This window comes from Salvelinus namaycush, chromosome 29 (assembly GCF_016432855.1).
Source record: "Salvelinus namaycush isolate Seneca chromosome 29, SaNama_1.0, whole genome shotgun sequence".
Lineage (NCBI taxonomy): Eukaryota > Metazoa > Chordata > Actinopteri > Salmoniformes > Salmonidae > Salvelinus > Salvelinus namaycush.
In genome coordinates this window covers 33,236,659-33,254,366 of record NC_052335.1, presented here as the reverse complement: position 1 = coordinate 33,254,366, position 17,708 = coordinate 33,236,659, and the positions used below count along the sequence as shown (strand labels likewise).

Here is a 17,708-nt window from a genome sequence, read left to right as displayed (position 1 = left end):
TTTCCTTACCAGGAAAACTGAATAAGAATCAATGTAGACATAACTGTATTACTGACATTACTGTATATCAACAATAGAAATACTTTGAATCGAAGGCTGTTTGAAAAGCAAATGAAAGTTTCAGAGTTGTGTATAGCCCAACATTGCATAGTAAACACGTGAAATAATTGATTAAGCAAAAGAGCGAGTGCATGATCTTGCCTTGGTGGCATGAAAGATTTCATATGGAATTAGGTGATAACCGTTGTCAAGAGTAAAGCATTCTAGTGTTTTTTGTGTCCTATTTACAATCTGAAGTTCTCACAACTATTGAACTTTCCACTTAAAAAGCAACTTTCATGAAAAAAAAGTGTTCATATCTGATATGAGTTGTAGTCATGTGTATCAACTCTGGTAGAAAATAAATCAACCTTATGGTGTAAAAACTATCATTTGGGGGTTAAAGGTCCAATGCAGCTGTTTTTATCTCAATATCAAATCATTTCTGGGTAACAATTAAGTTTCTTACTGTGATTATTTTCAATTAAAATGGTCAGAAATAAACAAAAATAGCTTCTTAGCAAAGAGGAATTTCTCAAGCAAGAAATTTGCTAGGACTGTCTGGGAGTGGTCTGAGTGAGGAGGGAAAACTGAAAACTAGCTGTTATTGGCAGAGAGGTTTGGAACTCTTTGTTATTGGTCTATTAACTAATTTACCACCTGGTGATGTCACCAGGCAGGCCAAAACTCCACCCCACCAAAACCAGTCTTTTACATTTGAGTCATTTAACAGACGCTCTTAACCAGAGCGACTTACAGTAGTGAGTGCATACATTTTTGTACTTTTTTTGTGCTGGTCCCTATGGGCTCTTACACTAAAAGGGCATTATATCATCATTTTCACAATTTCACAGTATTATTCCAACCTCATAGTGTGGCAATATATATAACACACAGGGAAATCACGTTTTTGACTGCACTGGGCCTTTAAAGACAGGAATTTCTGAGCCTGTCTAAAACAGAATTTTGGAAAACCGTGATGTAGCCTATGTTATGATTGGGCTAAACAAACGATGCCTCTCTTTCCATTTCGTAGCATCATTTTAAAATACAAGGAGCCAGATCAGTCAATTTGTTGAGATATTCAGTTATGCTTGTCCATGTCCCTAATGCTTTACATTGAAATGACAAAGAAGTGAGCGTTGCAAAGTGGCATCGACTGGCAGACAATGTTCAGAAATGCAATGCCACTCTCATGCACACCTGTAAAGCAAGAGCACGGCACCGCCAAAGCAAAGGCAAGGCCATTCTTCATTGTAAATGCACAAGTGTTATGTACAGTAACTACTCATAAAGACTATATTGAAGTGTGGATTCATATTACAATCAAAACACACCTCTTTGCAAGGAACTTAAGTTGAATCCACTTCATTCCATGAACTGTGTATTGCATAGGCTGTTTGCTGAGAAACACCAGATTCCAAAAGCCTTAAAAGATGAGCCAAGGATTTGTCTACTGTGGCACTGTCAACAAATGGCAGTAATGTGTGTTTAGTACAGGGGTGTGAAACTAAATGACAAAATGGCCAAAATTTGAGGCAATAACACATTTGGATTATTCATACAAATTTGAAAGTGCAGATTTTATAGGTTTTCTTTTTTTGGTGTTCAAGTGCATAAATTTGTTCTCACATTTATGGCTTTTAAGTAACAGATGCATTAAATTCAGGCAGGACACAGTCTTTTGGTGTGCTTGGAGTTGTAGTGGCTCCGCATGTCCTTGCGAAGGCGAAACTTCTCCCCGCAGACGCCACAGATGTACAGGTGCACGTCCATGTGCTTCTCCAGGTGCTCTCCGCTGGGAAAGATCTGGAAGCACACCTGGCAGATGGTCTCGCCGGCCGACAGGTGCGAGATCATGTGGCGCACATGGTCGTGTTTGAGGAAGGTTCCCTGGTCGCACACGGGGCAGACGTAGCGCGCCATGCCCTTGTGCATGTCGGTGTGCAGCCGAAGCTGCCGCTCACGCAGGAACTGCTTGCCGCACGTCTGGCAGGTGAACTGCTTCTCCTTGGTGTGGACGGTGTAGTGCTCCCGCAGGTGGCAGCGCTGGTAGAAGCCCTTGCCACAGATGGCGCAGAAGTGCTTGCGCCGGTGGTCCGGCTCGACGCCGCCATCCTCCAGCAGGGCGGGGCGGAACAGCTCCTGCTCGTGGCAGGCTAGAGCATGCTCCAATGCTAGGCTCTCACTCTGAAAAAGCAAGCCACACTGGGGGCAGGCCAGGTCACCCCCCTCCAACAGCCCATCGTCCATGACCTGCGGGTCCTCGGGCAGGGGTGAGTCTCCCTCCTCCCCATGGGAGTCGGTGTCCGCACCCTGAGGTTCGCCACAACGCTCAGCGTGCTCCTGCAATTGCCTCCCCTTGATTAGGACCTGGCCACACCTCCCGCAGGCACAGATGTGGCCCATGTGGCTAGAGATGTAGTGAGCTGACTGGTCCTCCTTTGTGAGCAGTTCCCCGCACAGCTCACACGGTGCGCTGTCCCCGTCCTGCTTCTCCTCTTTAATCTTGCGCATCTTAACAGGTATGCCAGAATCCTTGTTGCTGGACATGTGCCCCTCGAATGGCTCGTTGCTGTCGCCCATGACTGAAACACAAGCCTCTGCCTCCCGGTTAAATTTAATCGGTTCCCTCATAGTGTCGCTGAGTGCACTGTGCCTCGCACTGATCTCTCCCACCTGAACTACCTTAATGCCATCCATCTCAGACACCACGTCTTCTTCCAGCTCCACCTTGATGGTGATATTCCTAGCAGAACCAGGCTCGTTATCCGTACCAACTGTCATGGACCTGATCACTGTGTCAGCGTCTGACTTGTGGTCCGGCCAATCCTCTTCACCCTTGCAGACCACCCTGTGCTCCTCCATCCCCTCAGAGGCCGAGCTCTCCACCTTGCTGGAGTCGTTGTCTGCCTCGGAGCTGGTCCTGGGGACCTGAAAGGCCTTACGATTGGTGCAGGTGAGGATGTGCTCGATCAGCAACTTCTCGCAGCTAAAGACAAAGCCACAGTCGTCGCAGGTGTATGTGCGCCCGAAGCGGGGGCGCTCTTTCAGGGTGGCACTCCGGCCACCGGGCCTCTTGCGCAGGTCACAAGGCTGCTCAGCCACACTGTCTAGAAACGGTGGTGCAACTACTACCAAAGGGGACGCCACATCCTCCACCACAAGTGGAGGCCTGTTGACTGGGACAGGAATGCTTGGTCGCACAGGCACAGCAGTGATGGCAACTTTGGGCAAACTTTTGGGCTCCCCCTCTGGGGTGCTTGGCTTCTGCTGCTCGTACATGCGGACTCCAAACATCATTTTTCCTGCAATTGCCGGGCCAATGGAGGAGGAGGAGCTGGATGAGGTGGTGGAGGAAGAGGAGGAGGCCGAGGAGGACGGTGTGAGGTTGGAGGTGTTCCTGATGTCCCTGAGGTCCTCCAGGGTGTCTGGGATGTAGTACATCTGCAGGGAGGCCATTGAGACCTTGAGCTCCTCAAACTCGTAGCTGCCCACCACGATGCAGCCCAGGTACATGAGCTGCAGGATGAGGTCGAAGCACTCTGCGCTGATCTGCATGTTGCTGAGATCCATGCGAGCTGTCCCCTGCTGGTCCCGGATGAACATCATGCGGAAGTAGGAGCTGCACGCAGCCAGCACTGCCTTGTGGGCCCTGAAGTAGATGTCGCCAATGGCGATACAGCAGTCGCACAGGAAGCCCCACTCCCGTTGGTTGTTGAGCTGCTGCAGCACATGCTCACTGTGGCTCGGCCTCGCCATCACCCTGGAAGAGTGAAGGGGAGAGCAGCGAATTAGCAATCTAAAGATCCTACATTTAGTTATTTAGGATGTATCAAATCTGTTTGAAAACACAATTGCACATCTTAAGCTTAATTAAGTGGTTATTATCCCTGTACAATAACCCTTAAAAACAAAGGTTAAATAAAACAATAAAGGAAATAGAAAAATGTAAACTCTCATGCCTTAATTAAGTTCTCAAAATAGTGCTAAACATTGCATGTTGAAGTAAAGTATTTTTAAAAGGTCTGCTTGTGGCACATACTTAAAATAACATCACCCTAAAGATAATTCTTGTCACCCAGGTATGTATTCACACAGGACTATATTATCAAATTGACGATTTCAAAACGATCTAGCCTAATTTTATAATATACAGTAGAGCATATTATGTCTTGAACTAGTGTGGCGGCATAAAGCCTAGAGGTTAGAGAGGTGGGCCTGCAATCGGAGGGTTGTTGGTTTGAATCCCACGTATGATGGGGAAATGTCGGTCGGGATTCAGGTATTCCATCTCCTGACTTTGTGCCCATGAGCAAGGCACCTAATCCCTTAATGCTACACTGTAACAGACCCTGGCCTCCAAACGCTCAGTGTGTGTGTGTTTGTGTAAGCCGTGCTCCTCTGGAAGCAAAAATTACATATATCTATAGTATATAGCTAGCTTATGATTTTTATTTAATTTACAGATTTACAGTGATGTCAATTACAGATTTTCTACAGTAATAGTGTTCACAAAGTGGAGTTCAGTCTGCACTGCATTTGTAGCCTTTTTTAAAGCCTACAACATAAAATGTACTTGAACTTAGTTGATCACAATGAAATATCTGTTTGTCTAACAGCTGTAGACTAGTCTATCATATCAATGGTCTACTTTGATAATGTGCAGTGAGGTGATGTCCTCTTATTTATGGCTCAAAAATAGCCGTTTCTTTGTCGGTACTCGTTGACTGCTCAACTCCCACCCACCAATTTTCATTGGCCTGTTTTGGAGACTAAGTCGTGCGGGCATCGTGGCTGTCAATCATACCTCACTAAAAGTAACGATGACCTAAACAGCTTTACAATCATTCCAATCGGAGCATCAGCGTAAATTAGTGATTATTATTTCTTGTTGAAAATATGGGAGGACCAAACAATGTGAAACCAAAATGGAGAGACCTCCACGGCAGTGGCAGTGTTGTCGGAAATCTCACGCAAGCACGCACTGCCACCCCCGCGCTCCTACCCGCATTCACTCTATGAGAAAAAAGGCACAGGGTTTTTCCGAAAGCAGGAATGTTTACTCTGTGAAAACACTGAATAAATACTCACCGACAATAAATGAGGAAGACTGTGGATGTAGTAAAACTCAAGTTGGGGTGTACTGTCCAGAAGTTCCACCTGAACCGCTTTTATCCAACCATAAACTTGTGACGAGAATAATCGCGAGGGCGAAGCAAGCCCCTTCTGCAGCACGGATGAAAGAACTTCCGCACAGCCGCTCTGCCGAGCTCGTTCACCGCACTGAGCGAGATCCAGCCCCACTCACGCAAATCCAAACCTCCCGAGACTGGGTGTACTGTAACAAGGCAGTGACTAGGCTGCTCAGCTGGACGCTTACAAGTAAAATGGACGAACATAGAGACTGTGACTGTGGCATAGGCTATTTAGGTTAATAGCGCCAATGCATAAAATTAACAAGGTTTATCTTCCTCCGCATAAATTTGATTAAAAGCCTAATTTTATTGCCTATTTATTTCGCCTCCATATGCACTTACTATAATAACCCACCGATAAGGATGGTGTAGGTACACATTTGATTAATCTTAAAGTTTTACAGAAGTAGGCTTACATCTTGATAGGATGTTAAGGCTACATTTCAGCATAAAGGCAAATTAGAAAAAGATCAAATCTCCACGGCGTGCGTTTATGAGGCTGTACTACTTGGTTATTAGAACTTTGAGGCGCTCTTAAATTGACTGAATATGTCATGTCAATTTTTTTTTATATATTTAGAACGTTACCCTTACTTCAATGTTTGTCAACCAACGACATATGTTTCCGGGGAAAGTAAAACACACGGTATTTACACAATTTGAACAATTTATTTTTTTACACACGGTATTTACAAAATGTTCACCTTTTATGACAGAACAGCAAATGTACAGTAGGCTACTGTACAGTCACGTGACGAATAACAACCTCAGGAGACAATCACATAGGAAGACGCGCGAGACCGTGCGAGAATTTCTCTGTGGCAACAAATAGGCTACGTACGAAATATAAACCTTTATTTAATATATATTTCGCAAATAGGTGGTAAGAAAGACTTCCGATTATCGTATTTGCTTTGTTTTGCAAATAGGAGGGGATATCCAAATGCATGCATTGGGGCCGGTGTGGGTTATCGAGGCTGTTCACGGTTGTTGATTTTGTCTGGAAGGAACACTTGATTCGGTCGGCAGGAACACTTGATAGGCTACAACGCATACGTGTGTGAATCGATGTGATGCTGTAGTGAAACAAGCTGGCGAATATATTTTGAGACCGCCTGTGGGTTGTAGGCTACATAGGGGACTGGCATGTTGACCATCATTTAGGACGGTATTTTTCGGTTATTTGCATATTTCATTCGAAAGCTGACCCCTTTATCTGTGGCGGTTGCAAGAATGCATGCGTTGCTATGTCTGACAGTCCATCATATTGCCCTGTCTGATTTGAAGTAGGCAGCATAAATGGATACAATTAAATAAAGGGTTTGCTACAATATAAACATGCCCTATCTATTGCAACAATGTAACGGTATATTATATCGGCCCACTCTCTGTTACAATGTAATAACCTTGCCGTAAGTATACATCGACATAAAATGAACTGTTTTTATGTCAAAGTAATTATTAGGTTGCGGTTCCTCAATGTTTCATCTTTTCACACCGGAAGTGAAACTCTTATTACCTAAGATGTCAACAGGTAGAAAGTTACGCAGATGCCAACATCTGGCCAATAGTCTTTTTTTTTTTAGGGGGGGCGGGGTGCTTCTTTCAGTTTTTTGACCAGCAGAGTACGCCATTGTTTCAGCAGCACTTTCAGAAATTCCTTAATGCATGCTTCAGAGGTGTGACATTTTATGAACATATGTTGGGTGTGCTCTAGAGGCTGAGAAAATAGTTTGATCATATAGAATCACATGTTGTCTTTGCACAGCAATCAGACCTGGCCTGGGTTCCAATAGTATTTGTGTATATTTATTGAGCTTACCTGGCACAATGGAACCAATTTGAATAGTCCCAGAAGTGCAAACTCCGCCCCAAGCTATTTGAAAGGAAGTGAATACTATTTTAACCCAGGTCTGCACAACATATCCTCTCCTGAACCTAATTTTTATATTATGAATTACTATGTGCGTATATTTATGTGTGTGACATGAGGTGGAGTGGGGGGTATCATGGACGTTTCCAGCCACAGCCTGTTCCTCTTGCAGCAGCTCAACATCCAGAGGGAGTTTGGCTTCCTGTGCGACTGCACAGTCGCCATTGGCAACGTGTACTTCAAGGCCCACCGGGCTGTGCTTGCTGCCTTCTCCAACTACTTCAAGATGATCTTCATTCATCAGTCAAGGTTAGATGCATACTGCATGACTGTTGCATTCTGTGACACACTAAGGGTGTTATTTAATTTGACCTTTATTTAACTAGGCAAGTCAGTTAAGAATAAATTCTTATTTTCAATGACGGCCTACCAGGGAACAGTGGGTTAACTGCCTTGTTCAGGGGCAGAACGACAGATTTTTACCTTGTCAGCTCAGGGATTCGATCTTTGGTCTTGTTGTACAGTACCAGGGTCTAGAGACCATCAGAGGTTGTTTCAGTGATATTGGGGATTAGAAGGGGTGTTGTGTAAGTTGTCTCACATTGCACTGATTGTTAACCACATGTTTCTTCGGCTGCAAGAATAGATTAATAGAATAGAATTGAGACTGGTAATGCACTTACTTGTGTGTTTGTTTTTGTACATTGTATTACCTGAATGTCCTGCACGAGAGAAGGTCTTGACTAGTTTGTATACATATATTTAACTTAACAAAATCCAAGGGATACTTTGTTATTAGAGACAGGAAATATGAATGTGCTTCGAGAGTAAAGGCTAATATACTCTCCCACTGTCTATCGTCATCTTCATAGTGAGTGCATTAAGATCCAGCCCACGGACATCCAGCCAGACGTTTTCAGCTACCTGCTCCACATCATGTACACAGGCATGGGCCCCAAGCAGCCGGTGGACCAGGGCCGCCTGCAGGAGGGCATCAAGTTCCTCCATGCCTACCAGCTGTGCAGTAAGCCTGGTGAGGGTGGGCCCGATGCCGCCACCGCCGACCTTGTCCGCATGTCCAACCTGTACGGCATTCAGATTTCATCCCAGTTAGCAAACAAGGAGGGTACTGGGGTCCCTAAAGGTAGTGCAGGGGCCCGAGGAGGGGGCGGCCCCGAGGTCGTGCGTTCGTCCACTCGGGCAGGCCGCTCCCACGCCACCCAGTTTTCGATGACTGTGGGGATGGAGGGCGTCCCCTTATCAGGCCGTCAGCCCTTCTCTGGTCTCCTCCGTGGTGTCTCCTCTGTGGCTTCCGGCGACGACTCAGACATCTCAACGCGCATCAAGCAGGAGAGGGTGGAGGAAGAGGGAGAGGAGTGCCATCAGGCGCCAGGCGGGGGAGGTTCCCCAACGTCTCCTTTGGCCCAGGGCGGCAACCCCTGCCAGGGCCTCTTGTTCAAGGATGGCCCCCATGCGCTGCCGTGCCCCCGGTGCGGCGAGCGTTGCTCGTCCCCCGAGGGGCTCCGCGAGCACCTGTTCAGCCACGCCACCTGCGCCCTGGACCCCAGCGGACTAATGGAGGGCCTCTCCCAGGGCGGGGGAGGGGACACAGTGGGCCCTGAGGACCAGCAGCAGCAGCGGGGGTGCCCCCAGGATCAGCAGGATGCAGGCTACCTGGAGGAGGCCCTGAGACAGAGCCAAGCCCTAGCTGACGAGCTAGCCACCGAGCTAAGGCGGAGCAGGGGGGGTATAGCCGGTGGCACCAGTACACCCCCCACCACCACCATGACCACCTCTACTATCAGTCACACACGAAAGCGCAAGATCGCCTGCTCCGTGTGCAGCCTGCGCTTCACCCAGAAGAGCCAGCTGCAGGAGCACATGTACACGCACACGGGCAAGCCGTCGCGCTACCATCGCTACAGCCGCCTCTGCAGCCAGCTCATCCACGCTTCTGGGCACTTCTGTGAGGGGCCACCGGAGGGCGGCGGGGTGGCGGCAAGCACTACATTAGCGCTGGCGGAGGAGGCAAACAGGGAAGCTCAGGACAATGGCAGCTCCTGCTATTCGCTAGACTCTGAGATCTCGCAGGAGAGCGTGGACAACGTCGCTGTGGAATGAAAGCGAAAACAAACTGTAGAAATGAAAGAAATACATCAACTCCCATTTTACATAGGTGATGTGCTGGAGTCACCACCTAATTTGATAACTCTTGTTTGTGTGATTATGCAGTAGCCTCTCTTTTTTGTGTGTTTTCTTAGAAAACTGGATTAACAATGGTAATTGGTAAGAACTATGTACTTATACTTGTTACAAGGTAATTGACATAAGTTATACCCTTACAGTTACCCGGGGATAACAGCTATGTAATAAGAAGTGTTTTGCGAATACATCTTCATTCTCCCATCTGCACTCACCAGAGACTGTGCACATCTGGTTCGTCTTCATTAGGGCACAACAATAGTAAAACGTTTTTGCAATGGAAAACGAAACTTAGTGATTCTTATTGGACGATTCCAGATAGTACCTCCTGTTTCACCCTGTTTGAGTTTGTTTTCTTCAGTTTGATTCCGACTGAACATGACCCTGTTTCAGTTGCGTTCCTTACCTTTCGTCATTATCTTTCCACTGATCCGGTTGTATCCTGTCCTTTTGTCAATACCGTCATCTCTCTGTCAGTTAGATGAAAACCTGTGATGTGAATCCAGTGTAAAGTGTATGTTCTTTTATTCAGTGAACGGTTGAATAGAATAGAACATGGTATTTAAAAGGAGGAATGTGTTGTCTCTCTCTCAGTTGTCATATTTTACCAGCTGGTGTATTGATTGGAAATTAGCAAATACTATGTATCTGCATTGTTTTCTGAAAATGTGCACTCTCAGAAATAAGTAGCTGTTGAAATGGAGCCTGGCTTGTTGTTATGGAGGGTTGTCAGGGTTACAGGAATTTGCAAGGGACAAATTCTTACGCCCACAATGTTGCAGTACACAATTGATGTATGGTAGTACATCATTACACATATTGGAACATTTAAATATTTCCCTCCAAAATCATGAGCAGGCGCTTGGTGTTCCTCTTTTTCTTTCTTTAATCTCAACAAACTAGCACTTACTAGCACTTACAAACTAACACAGTATACCTAAACTTGATAATTAGCAGAGACTTTGCTTGGCCAGCTTCATTCACCTTCAAGAAGTGTGTACTAACTATGAAAATGGACGTGTATGCAAAAGAAGACAAAGTCACAAGTGTCTTCCCAAAACCTTTAAAGCTGGAAAACCTGGGGATGTATTCAAGCGTCACAGGAGAGCTGATCTAGGATCAGGTCCCCCCCTGTCTTATTCATTCTAGATCTGAAAGGCAAAACTGATTCTAAATCAGCACTCCTCCTCTGAGATGACACATACGACCCTTAGCAGTGTTTAACTACAGAGGAAACCTGTTGAATGTACTTTATCCTGTGCTCCCGAGTGGCACAGCGGTCTAAGGCACTGCAAGAGGCGTCACTACAGTCCCTGGTTCAAATCCAGGCTGTATCACATCCGGCCATGATTGGGAGTCTCATAGAGTGGCGCACAATTGGCCCAGCGTCATCCAGGTTTGGCTGGGGTAGGCCGTCATTGTAAATAACAATTTGTTCTTAACTGACTTGCCTAGTTAAATTAAAATTTTTAAAATGTAATCATTGACAACACAAAGAAGGACTTATTTTAGCTCATAACAGGCTAACATGAGTAGAAGTAGCCTGACGACTCACACTAAGTTCTTCCGCTGCTTTGTCGTTCGCTACATACTTCAGTCTGAGACGGCCATCATTGAAGTCGTTTTTGGTGACGAGGGGCATTGTACAAAACAAAGTGTTCGCATTTGGTAAAGGGTGGAGGGTTGGGGAGGTACTCAGTTCCAGACTCATGACGGAGTCCACTAAAGTCTGTGTGCGTTGCGTTGCGTTTGGCTGGAGCAAAGAGTCATGGTAGCCAGGCAAGAGTAGAAGTGACTAAAAGAGATACTCTGAACTTAGTTCTCTAAAGCTTTATGATTGTGCGATTGTAGATTCATATTTGACGGATATGTGGCAATGGCTATCAGAGTGTGTAGAAGAATGCATCTAGTAATGTTGAACCAGGAACCTGTATGTACTGCGATAGACAGTATAAACCTAGGATTATTACATTTACCTTTCTGGGTTTGTTTCCATTCTATCCTGTTGGTGTGTGTGACCTCTGGTATGTTTCAGTTGGCTACTCTTCTATGGCTTTTCCACTTTGTCATACACTTTGTCGTTACCACATGGCTGTGGTTTCATGTTTTCATTCATCTGTGTCACTTTTCCATACATGGAAAATGTTTTGTAAATAAATATATTTTTTAACAGATTGTCTCATGTAACTCGTCTCATTGATAGGAATGTTTAGTTTCTACAAACCGAACATCTGTTTCCGATATCGGAATTCCTTTCCCTCTCACTATTTCTGTTTGTTTAATGCTGCATGTAATTGCAATGAGGTAAATGTTACACACACCAGTGTCTAAAAACAATGGCTGTTGTCCACAGGAGGTTGGTGGCACCTTAATTGAGGAGGATGGGCTCATCGTAATAGCTGGAGTGGTATAGTTGGAATGGTATCAAACACATAGTTTCAATGTGATGCCATTCCATTGACTCCGTTCCAGACATTATTATGAGCCGTCCTCCCCTCAGCAGCCTCCACTGCTTTAGTCCCATGCTCTACCCTTATCCCCGAAGTGTAAAAACACGTTCACTCACCCTCATGGAAGTAAAAGCAAGATTTACAGTGGTAACTTCAATCAGCCTATGATTACACCAATACAATGTTTTTAAACCAGTGAGGACAGAGAAAGTAGGACACACTTCTTAGAGAAGGGTGGAGAATCTTAACACAGCTCAATTTATAGAGCACACCTAGTATGTTCCCTAGCCTGAGTGCCATTCTGTTTGTGTTATATCATGCCGACTCCTTGTCACTCATTGTCATGCCAAACTTTGCTAGACAAGGACTGAAAATGAGTAAGCAAGAACAGCAACATTTCTGGAACCAGGCTTTATGTTCCCTGTTCTTGTAGTAACAACTTCTTACCACCAGAGGCCACTTAAGAGCTGAAGGACTCATCCCCAAAAGGTACCATCAGGCCTCTCTTCTACCCCCTGCTTATTGGCCTGCGTCACAATTTTCATTCTCCACCCTTTTCCACAAGTGTGCACTTGCACACGTTCCCGACATGGATTTAACAAAGGTGGAAACTCCCTCCAAGCCAATGCTTACACCAATCATGTGCTTTTAAATCCATTATGGGGAGTGTGCAAGTACACACTTCTGGAAAAGGGTGGAGAATTGGGATGTAGCCATGGTCCTCTGAGTGAAGCAGGTTAATGGAACAGCTACACATAATGTTTTATGTATCCCTCTGGAGCTCAACATTAAAATATTAAAACTGACAGATGGCTTCTGGCCCTGAGACAGCACAATTCTCTCTCAAGCACTAGGTTAAGTATATTCTAATTTAATATAGGACAGCTAGTGCTGGAACTCATCAAACTCTTACTTGTGATAATAACAAAATGTCCAAAAATACATTGTTACAATCTGCCATAAAGTAAGATTAAGGTGAGGCTGTAAGAACAATGAGTAGTACCCCACCCTCCCAATCAAATGGAAAACTATTATTGTGCCTTAATTAACAGAGAAGAAACACGATGAGAAGAAACTGAGAAACTAAACAGAACTGTAATGGTTCAAATTGGTAGTTTCTTGATGATAGGTAGGTTATAATTAAATATAAGATAGCTCTATTGCTATAGAAACACACTGCAGACTTCACTGGGGAAGATCATTTTCACATATTGAAGCTAAAAATAGGTAGATCGGGAGTGAGATTATGCATGTCTGTCCGATCATTTAATTGGTGACAGTTTTCAAACAGAATGTTTCTCTTCACAATTGAATTAATCCTCACCCGTCACATTAAAAGACTGTCACACCCTTCACTCCTCTGAAGTGATTAACTCCGTAGCCAGATCTCAAGGGGGTGATCACACATACAGGACATACTGCTCATGGTCATACCAGAGAGTTGGCTCATATCATTGGATGACACATTGTTTTGGTTAAGAGAGCCTGGTATCCACCTCTAATGATGTCATTGCTGTTTGCCTCACAGTCCCCCACCTCTAAAAGAGGCCTTTGGGAAACCAGCAAGCCTCCATGTATTGAATGTTGTGCTGCACCAAGACAGATGTTTGCTGGTCTTGTTTACAAATACTGCAAAATCTCCTCTGAAGTCCAGGAGGTCAAGCTATGATGACAGAATGACAACAAATAGCCACCTAGAGACTAGGTTGTATTTATCCAGATACACCAGGTGTCAAACTGTGTAATCATTATTTTCCCATGACAGAATGACATTCACACAGAAAAACGGCAGCACAGAGTTCTATTCGGACTAGGGTACCTAATATTTTCTTATGACAAGTTACAGGTGTAACGTTAAGCGTTGTATAGTCTCTATACACATACGAGAGAAAGCTTTTTAACTGAGCAATGTATGCTTAAACATCTATTAAACAGCAACCAGCGGGCAAGACACTACTCAATAAGAGCCTAAGACTTTCATTGTGTGAAATAATCACCATATCTTAAATACATCATCAAATGTTTGATTAATTAAAATTGGAATCGGCAGCGGTGAAACTGCCGTGTCCATTTGCGGTATTACAACAACGAAGACGTTACATCAACAACCAGCACTGTTTTTTCCCCCTCTGACATCGTTACACGTCATTGCGCGTGCGATAGAACAGCAGAGTAATGTACCACGATGCTGGTTGCTCATTGGCTCAAAACAAAAACAATAACAAATGCGCCTGGGGTGGCCAGTGGCGCTGTTTCCCTATCGCGGATCTCAGCTTTTTAAGAACTATAATTTATTCAGATTAACAGATAAACTTTATCTGAGAATCGGAGACTTTCAGTTCTATAGGTAAATAAACCGTAATTTAGGTATAAGGACTATATTCAATCTGTATCACTGAAGCGCTACAGATTGTGCGCTAGAAATGTAAAGGTAATTTCCGATTGAGGTGACATATGCAGAGTTGACTGAGAATGCAGTCTCCACTAACGCGGGAACATTGCCTTGAAAATTAAATCACGCAGTAACGCTGAATTTCTGCGATATGGATTGAATAGAGCCCTTAGTTCCACCATTTTCAAAACACAGTCACACTGAACAGTTAAAATGTTTGTGATGGTAATTGTTAAAATTGAGTGCCACCTCTTGTACAATATAAGAGAATATATTGTAAAAATGTATTGTGTCAATACGGTTCTCTGGTTTAGATTTATATGAACAGCAGCAGTTTGGTCTGTTAACAACAAGTTGTAACCAACAATAACTTTAAAAGTGGTTTACAAATGTATACTTGTCTAATTTTAAAAATATATTTTTTCAATAATCCTGGGTCGTGTTCATTAGACACAAAACGGAAGAAAACGGATTGAAACAGAAACTACTGGTTCAATAAGAAACTCAAATGTTTAATTTCTGTTGCAAAATGTTTTAAAACATTTCCCACTGTGTGCCGTAATGAATGCAACTCTGCTGATCCAAATGGGGTCATACATACGTGTTGTCACAACATGCCGGAAAGGGGTGTCAAGCGTGATCTCGACTCCCTTGCGCCTCCCTGTGGACAGTGGTGGGAGTGCCTCTCTGTTCCATTGAGAGCTGCTCCATGGCAGCGCTCATGGCTGCCTGGACCAAGAAGCGAGCCGTCTGCACTAACAGGTTCTCTCCACACAACAACAAGTCCTGGTCGTACTCCGTCAGGAGGCCACTCTTGCCGCTTTCATCCCCCACCTCATGGCCATCCTGGTCGGACACATCCTGGTCTGAGTCAGCCCCGGGGGTGATGCTGACGTTGGTCAAGGGCTGGCCATTCTGCACAATGTTATCTTCCGTGATCCTGCAGAGCGTGTCATTCTTCTCAGATGCATCAGCAGTGTCCTTGGCAGCATTCTCTAAAGAAATTATCTGATTTGAGTCTGAGGGATACTCATTAGTGTCCATGGCAACGCTGTTGAGTGTATCGATTATCGCACAGTCTGACTCAATGACCTTGTCCTTCTCTAAACACTGGATATGATACAGTTCATCTACTCGCATCTCGTTAGCATCCATGGTAACATTGATGACCTCACTGAGGTTTGAGTCTGTGCCAGTTTTGGTACAAGTCTCAGTTTCCCATAACTTAGTTTTGAAAGAAGTCTCAGGTTCCAATATCTCTGTTTCCTTTGAATCATTCGTTGGACTGGTCACTGTATCTTCTGTATCTACCACTGGTCTTACAACTCTTGTCGGGATGGGACACACTAGTAGGGACTCTGGGCTCGTAGGGGTGTCTGTTGGGCCCCCGTCCTCGGGCTGCAGGGTGCTCACGTCGGCACACACTGTCACTCTCTCTGTACATTGTCCTCTAACCTCAGCCCCCTTTTCCAGAAGCTCAATCCCCTGGATGTCAGATGTGCACTGTTGTCCCGTGTCTTGTGTCCCCATTGGCTCCACCTCAGTCTCCTTGTCTCCAGTGTCCTGGGTGTCCTTGTTTCCAGGGTCCTGGGTGTCCTTGTCTCCAGTGTCCTGGGTGTCCTTGTCTCCCAGAGGGAGCACAGCTGAAGGTGCCCTTCTTCCACACATCAAAAAATGCTGAAATGTCTTCCTGAAGGTCACTGACGGTTGTTGTTGGACGTCTTCAGAGACTTCCTGTACAACATTTCCCTGTTTTGGCCTTTGGCCGCGGACGTAAGACACTGTCAAGAGCCGCTTGAAGGTCGGCCACGTCCGGATGGTAAACCTTCGCCTCCTTTTCATGACATTGTCAATGTCAGGAGCATCGCGGACACACCTGTCACTCAAGGAGATGGTGTCTTCTCCCATTGACTTTGCTTCAGTATGAGTTAGTCTCTCAGCTTGTACAACTCCCTGGTCACCATCCTGGATTGAAGTTTTTGCAGCGTACTTCTTCCTGTGTCTTCTGACGCAAATGAGAGCCGGGGAAAATAACCTTCTCCAGCCATGCTTTGTTGATTTCCTCGTCTTACTGTGTCCTTCCAATTGGCCTTCACTGGTCTCATCCTCATCTGAGGTGGAGCGCCACCTTGAGGGCTCAGTGGGTAGTTCAGATGAAGCTTGATCCTCATCCATTTTTGAGGTTGTACAGATGTCGTCTGAAGTGGCTACAAGTTGTGATGATCCCGTCTCTCCAGCTTCTATATTTGACTGTTTGATGGAGGAATCCATCTGAGTTCCATTGATGATGTTCACTCTTTTGTTTCTCTTCTTAGAATGAGCCTCAGACCTGTCACCTCCCTGGTTGTTGGATTTTGATTTGCCCAGGAGGAGTCTGGGTGGACCGGTCAACTTCCTCTTCAAGACAACTTTTTCCTGACGCTGTCCATCTTGGCCCCCCTCAGTCGCCATTGGTTAGTTTATAGCCCAGCACCAAAGTGAATGCTACCGATTGCTTAGAAATGAAGAACGCACCTCACTTATGCACAGCAAGCTGTCATGGAAAAGTTCTCTCTTCTAATTACCAACAAGGAAAATCCTCAACCTGGGGAACATCAACAGAGAATGACTAAATTAGAATTGTAATTGTCATGTACATTGCTATGTTAATTAATTAATTCCAAACGCTGATTAACCTTCAGTTATGCCCAAAGCTACTGTAATAATGTATGTAGAGCATTAAGCCATTAGTCTACATAAAATACAATGAGCTCCAAAAGTATTGGGACAGTGACACATTTGTTGTTGTTTCCAGCCCTTTGGATTTGAAATGATACAATGACTATGAGATTAATGTGCAGACTATCAGCTTTAATTTGAGGGTATTTTCATCCATATCGGGTGAAACTACAGCATTTTTGTACACAGTTCCTCTATTTTAGGGGACCATAGGTATTGGGACAAGCTTAAAGTAGTCAAAAGTTTTGTATTTGGTCCCAAATTTCAAGCACACAATGATTACATCAAGCTTGTGATTCTACAAACTTGTTGGATGCATTTGCTGTTTGTTTAGGTTGTGTTTCAGATTATTTTGTGCCCAATAGAAATGAATGGTATACAATGTATTGTGTCATTTTGGAGTCACTTTTATTGTAAATAATAATAGAGTATGTTTCTTAACACTTCTACATTAATGTGGATGCTACCATGATTACGGATAGTCCTGAATGAATCGGGAATAATGATGAGTGGCAAAGTTACAGACACACAAGACATGCTAACCACTCACCATTACAACAACAGGGGAGATTAGCATTAGGAGGGGGTATGATATTTGTGCATCTAACTTGATCACTTATTATTATTCATGATTCAGTCAGGACTATCTGTAATCATGGTAGAATCCACATTAACGTAGAAGTGTTATTGTATTCTTATTTACATATTTTATTCTTATTTACAATAAAAGTGACTTCAAAATTACACAATACATTATTTACCATTAATTTCTATTGGGCGCAAAATAATCTGAAACACAACCAAAACAAACAGAAGGTGCATCCAACAAGTTTGTA

General features: G+C 44.5%; 2 protein-coding genes across 3 annotated transcripts; one reads left to right on the top strand and one right to left on the bottom strand.

Moving 5' to 3' along the window:
• Nucleotides 1-833: 833 nt before the first annotated feature.
• On the bottom strand, nucleotides 834-5,411 carry LOC120024516 (zinc finger and BTB domain-containing protein 1-like). The gene is made up of 2 exons (XM_038968786.1): nucleotides 5,134-5,411; nucleotides 834-3,805 (listed from the first exon to the last, which is right to left on the bottom strand). Exon 2 carries the CDS (start codon nucleotides 3,799-3,801, stop codon nucleotides 1,705-1,707), a length of 2,097 nt encoding a protein of 698 aa, XP_038824714.1. The 5' UTR covers nucleotides 3,802-3,805; nucleotides 5,134-5,411; the 3' UTR covers nucleotides 834-1,704.
• Nucleotides 5,412-6,025: 614 nt separating this feature from the next.
• LOC120024511 (zinc finger and BTB domain-containing protein 25-like) lies at nucleotides 6,026-10,671 on the top strand. Of its 2 annotated transcripts, XM_038968780.1 has the most exons (3): nucleotides 6,026-6,120; nucleotides 7,230-7,419; nucleotides 7,983-10,671. In XM_038968780.1, exons 2-3 carry the CDS (start codon nucleotides 7,247-7,249, stop codon nucleotides 9,229-9,231), a joined length of 1,422 nt encoding a protein of 473 aa, XP_038824708.1. In that variant the 5' UTR covers nucleotides 6,026-6,120; nucleotides 7,230-7,246; the 3' UTR covers nucleotides 9,232-10,671. The 2 variants fall into 2 exon arrangements, with proteins under 2 accessions (XP_038824708.1, XP_038824707.1); XM_038968779.1 differs by having other exon boundaries at nucleotides 6,026-7,419.
• The last annotated feature ends 7,037 nt before the right edge of the window (nucleotides 10,672-17,708 follow it).